General features: G+C 38.8%; 1 protein-coding gene across 2 annotated transcripts in view; it reads right to left on the bottom strand.

Moving 5' to 3' along the window:
* The window catches only part of CEP135 (centrosomal protein 135), a 66,085-nt gene that overhangs the window by 10,610 nt on the left and 49,697 nt on the right, over positions 1-5,778 (bottom strand). For both annotated transcript variants that reach the window (XM_019553293.1, XM_019553294.1), the window contains exons 21-22: positions 4,957-5,166; positions 2,673-2,875 (exon numbers count right to left, since the gene is read on the bottom strand). In XM_019553293.1, coding sequence (XP_019408838.1) covers positions 2,673-2,875; positions 4,957-5,166 — 413 coding nt within the window. The remainder of the gene's footprint in view (positions 1-2,672; positions 2,876-4,956; positions 5,167-5,778) is intronic.

The following is a 5,778-nucleotide window of genomic DNA, read 5'->3' as shown; positions in this document are numbered from 1 at the left end:
CAATGTACATACCTTAATTAAAAAATACTGTATTGCTAAAAAATGCGAAGTGAGCAAATGCTGTTGGAAAAATGGCGCCGATAGACTTGCTCGACGCAGGGTTGCCACAAACCTTCAATTTGTAAAAAACGCAATAGCTGTGAAGCGCAATAAAACAAGGTATGCCTGTACTCAGATTACTTGATAGCAAACTAGTTGTTTTTCCTCAAGGATGTCTGCCTCATTCAGAGCATGGGATAGATTGCTCTCAACAAGCAAGCGGTTTTTCAGTATTCCCATGTTTATTTAATGTAGATCTCCTACCTGATTTATTGTGCCACCACTCAGATGCTACTCAGAATACTGAACCCTATATCTATCTATCCATCTATCTCAAAGGCACCAGATATTTATATTTATGACATGTATATGTATGGTTGCATTTACCAAATGCTTATTAATCTTTTCCTTGTGGACTGTATGGTAGCCCACATAACACTATTTCAGTGCTTCACAAATAATAAATTTAATTTTGGACTATTCCTATAATGTAGGGGTTATCAATCAGCCCCATATTATAAGATGGGAATGCAGGCAGAAAAATGTTAAGGCCAAAACTGTTAAAAATGTCCTGTAATTTTAGGCGTCCAACTTAAAGTACCCAAGACCTGATTTTTTTTTTTTTTTATTTGTTCAGTGTTCTTATAGCAGTATATATGGACAGACCTGCCACTGGCTTCAGTTAATAACTATGAGTACGGAGAGCTTTTGTACATTAGACTCCAGATGCTTCAAATGGAGCCCATAAAATTGTGAACATACAATTATTAAACATTTGTGAAACAATGCAACTTGCTTACCATCACATCACCTTGAAACTTTATGGCAGAGGCAACAACACAATCCAGTAAGTATACAGGTACTTTAAACAAGAGATCATCCTTTTTCTTCCTGCAGTTCCCTGCCTCATTGAAGTGCAGCTAGTTTCCATTAACGAAAATAGAAAGTTCTACAAATAGTTTCCTTTAATACATAACCCAGGAGCACACCCATGCTATGCACTGAAGTGAGAAGAAGCCTAACAGAAAAGACAGTTTGTGATTAGGGGTACGGCCGATAAAGATTTTTTGGGCCAATATAGGTGGTCTATTATTAACAAGCCATATTGGCCGATGCTGATCCGAATGCCAATATGCAGCCCAGAAGCTTGGAGTGGAGAACATTGTTTGGCTAGTAAGTCTGTTGGGGGGAAGGGGTGGAGGGGAGGGAAAGGGAGTGGGGGGGCAGATCAAGGCCCCCACAGTGAGGGGAGGAGGAGGGCTGGGGCTAGGTAGGGGTAGGGGCTGCCCCGCTGCTGTGCGCACCTTCAGGGGTGTCATGGGGGGGCATGCGCCCCCTGGATTTGTGTGCAGGGTGAGGGCGGGGCCAGGCTCTTCTGGGGGCAGGGTGAGGGCACTGAACTGGGGTTCTGCTCAAGTCTGGCAGCAGCAGCACTGGGAGGCGGAGGGTTATGGGGGAGGAGATCTACAACAAATTCTGGGGCGGCCATAGCCCACCCGTAGCCCTTTTCCCAGTGCTGCTGCCACCCATCCTGAGCGTAGCCCTGGCGCCACCCCCGACCCCAACCCACAGCAGCCGCCTGCCCTCACCCTGTGCACAGATCCAGGGGCATATGTTGCCCCATGCCTCCCCCAGGGTGCGTGCAGCGACAGGAGGCATCATTTCCTGGATGAGTTGCTCACAGCGCAGTCCTGCGCCCCACCCCGCCTGGGTAGTGCTTGCCCCTGCTCTACTCCCTCCCTCACTGTGGAGGCCTTGTATCTGCCCTCCCCCTGCCCCTTACCCCAACAGACATATGAGCCGGACGCTGCTCTCCAAGCTGCTGGGCTGCCGTATGCATGCTGCAGCTGCGCACATGCACACAGCATTTATTGGCAACATTATCGGCCACGTCAGCCAAAAAAATCTGATTGCTGATAAGGTCAATTTTCCTTTTATTGGTGCCAATAAGATATGGACCAATGTATCAGTGCAACTCTAGTTTGTGATCAAGTAATGAAACACTACATCATAACACTAATGAACAATCTGGCTAAATTAAGACAGTATTAGCAATTTTAATTCTTGCATTTCCTAATTTTTATGCTTGACTTCCCTATCTCAGTTGTTACTTTACTATTGAAATGCCATGATGTGCAATGACATGCGAGTAATACTGGCAGAGTTGGATTTTTTATATGCACCACAAAGATCTATGCAGTAACTGGTCATTTTCACAGGAACAGAAAAAACGTATGTTTTATACTACAAGAGGCAAGGATTTCTTAGGGTGATATCTTTTATTGGACCAGCTATGTAGTTGGGAGACTGTTAGACAAGTATGCAAGACATTCTTCGTCAGTTTGTCCAATAAAAAATATCACCTTAAGTAAGCCCTGCCTCTTGCATAATTTCTCGACCATCATGGCTACACAACTCTTATGTTACTTATACCAGAAGATACTGTTTCCCAAAACTGGAACATTGTGCTCCAAAGGACAGAGGAATTAGTTTCTTAAAGAAACTGCCGTAAGAATTTTATATTGATAGAAGCAACATTTTTCTTCAACTTAGCTTTTCCAAACAAATAACTTTTTTGCTGAAATGCATAAGTCAAATTATTTTAAGAAATATACTTGTGTGTCAAAACTTACAGTTTGCTCTCTGCAAGTGTTAGCTTGTCTCTAAGTAATTGAATTTCTGAATCCTTCTCATGAGTTGTTAAATGATTCTGAAACTCTTTGTCTCTGCTAGTAGCCAACAGCGTTTCAAGGTTCTGAATTGTAAGTCGCTCACTTGACAACTGCTTTTTCAACAATTCTGCTTCTGACTTTACATCTTCTATTTCAGCAAGAACCTAGAGTATAAAACAATTATAGCAGCAGATTCATCACCAGCCTCAGTTTTCCATTTGCTAGTAATTCAATATTTTCTTCACACACGCACACACACGTTTCATGAATCTATACTCTATGTGTGTGTCTTTACACACACAGTTCTCACTTAATAAATTTCTCAATTGCAGTCAAATGCAAAATACATGTTAAAAATGGAAATAAAATTAAATCCTGCATTCAGTAGCAACACTATCAAGTGAAGAAAAGAGGGAGGAATTAAAATTCAATCCACTTAATTTGAAACCAAAAACACTACCATACTTTAAACAGAATCATGTGTTTATTATAAATATATTTACATTTTGCCCTTGAATCTAGTGGTGTTATCACCTCTAATCTGAATTTGTTGTCAAATTTGTTGCTATATAACTTCAGAAAAATAGATATATTAAACTACAGTATTATTAGTCTTTCTGTAAAGTACACAATCAGCTGGCCCAGTTAAATAAAAAAATTGTATTATACAATAATTATTAATCAGGAAGAAATGCTAGTTTACATGCGCATCTCTCAAACCCACCTGCACCCAATTTCCCATTCCACAAGAGACTTAATAAAGAGCATCTACATGCAAGACAGCACAGATAAATATAGACAGTTCTAAAATCTGATTTATTTAAATCTTTTTTAAACACACTTAATGAAATAATAATTAACATTGAAATAATAATCCCAAAGCCTAAATCTGTAAGTTATTATTGCAAGCAAGAAATGTCTGCCTTTAAACTAAGTCAAACTACAGAACTGGTAAGAGCCTTTGACTAAGCCATAGTTTACTAAAGTTCCAAAGCTTACTGGAACAAGGGTTTACTGAAGTGCTAAACTAGATTTTGACAGAAGTAGCCTCTTTTGCAGAAGAAAACAGATTTTTTTTTCATTTTATTCAACTAGCTCATTTCATTTACTAGTTCAAATCCCAATCAGCTTCTCAACTTTGAATGAAAAAGCAAGAACACATTTTCCTCCTCAAATCTATGAATTAAAGAAGGTATGAGAGGATGAGACCTGAAATAACTGAAGTCCTGAATGACGTGACAACCATGAGTTCAAATTTACTAACTACAGGACTTCCTTCATTTAATTCAGGGTGTCAAAGCCCGTGGAACCACATGACCCAACCTCCAATGCTGGGACACCCTGATTCCTCTGTGGCTTTCCATATATTGCACCCACTCTGGCCAATCTAACTAGTCCAGGACTTGCACCACATACAGTGTTCACACCAGACCAGCTGGAGCGGGCACCACATGCAACTTGCATCCCAATCCATCCACAGTGTGCACCACACAGGGGCAAGTCCCACATCATTCATGAAGTCCAGATGAGGTTGCCACCACTGGTTTAATGCATCATAAATATAAACATAAAATATTTTAAGTATCCAGCATATTTAACATAGTTTAATTAAACAACACTTTACAATACTATTTTTTGCATTTGAAATCAGTTCAAATGCAACTGACGTAAATAATAAATAAAATACTTGTTTAGTAAATAAATATAAATTAAATTTTAAAATTAAGAAACTGAATATGTGGTATATCATTCTAGTTAGCAAAGTAGTGCCATATTTAGCCTAAGGGGTTATATGTACACTAATTCATGTCTTAATGACTATTAATGGATGAAAATTACCTCTTTAGGTAAATAACTAGAAGTACAAATGCAAAACAAAATGGGCATGCCTACACGATATGCTTTGAGCACATTAGATTAAATCTAATGTGCACCAGTGCAGCAGATGAAGCCCAAGCTAATGCACAAATTTAGTCTAATGCGTATTAACATCACTTAAAAAGTGTTCATCTGTGCTAATGCACAGTAGTGCTAATTATGGTGCCTTAAGTTAGTACCTAAACTTAATATGCTGTAATTACAGCTCATTAATTAAAATGTAGATGCACCCAATCAAAATCTTTTAAGTCCTTTCAACTTCAGTCCATCCATCCTGATTTAAAAAGTGATTACAATTTAAGAAAAAGGAGGTAAAGGAACCAAACCATGCATCTACAAAAAAGTTAAATTTGCCTTTGCTTCTTACCCTTTCATATTCCATGGTTTTGGATGTTAGCTGCCGTGATAAAAGTTCTTTGCTAGATTCAAGTTTCATGCACAACTGTCTCACAGAAGCAAGGTCAGCCAATACAGAAGACTTTTCATCTTGTTCATGTTTGAGGTCCCCTTCCAACTTTAAAATTTTTTTGGTAATTGAAGAGATCTGAGATTCATATGCTTGATGTGCATTGATGTGCTAAATAAAAAAAAACCAGGGATACCACGTGGTCATATATTTTTTTCCAGTGTTAAAAGATGCAGAACATTTTAATATTATAGCTTTTCCCTGTACTCAAAACTGAATTCAGCTCATCTTTCCCCTCTTAAATCATATTTACCAACAACCCCAAAATTGTTTAAACCATTTGACACCATTTGAAGGACTATTCATGTAGTAGACAAAGTGGGAGTAGGCTGTAGTCAAACCTGAAGAGAATTAAAACATAAAAATTGAAGGCCATAGCCCATTTTACTCAATTGTCAACCTTGAATATTTTGTCAACAAATTAAGATGGACAGAAATATAATGTTTAACTGTCATATTTCCAGACAACTTTCTTCCTCAAAATACTAAAGACAACATAAGAAGATACTACCATTACCTAGTGTTATATTTTAAGAAACAAAAGTATGAAGAATTAATCCTAAAAGTTTCCAAAATATTTTGTCTCACTGAACGAAGGAGGACCCAGGAAACTATAGGCCAGTTAGTCTTACCTCGATCCTAGGCAAGCTGTTTGAGAAAATTATGCTGGCACACATCCATGAGGGGCCAGCAGGGGACTGCATGCTTAGGGGCAACCAACAC

The sequence above is a fragment of the Crocodylus porosus genome, unplaced genomic scaffold, assembly GCF_001723895.1.
Source record: "Crocodylus porosus isolate Cpor-Errol unplaced genomic scaffold, CroPor_comp1, whole genome shotgun sequence".
Classification (NCBI taxonomy): domain Eukaryota; kingdom Metazoa; phylum Chordata; order Crocodylia; family Crocodylidae; genus Crocodylus; species Crocodylus porosus.
The sequence above is the reverse complement of the archived record's forward strand: the minus strand, read 5'-3'. Positions and strand labels throughout refer to the sequence as shown.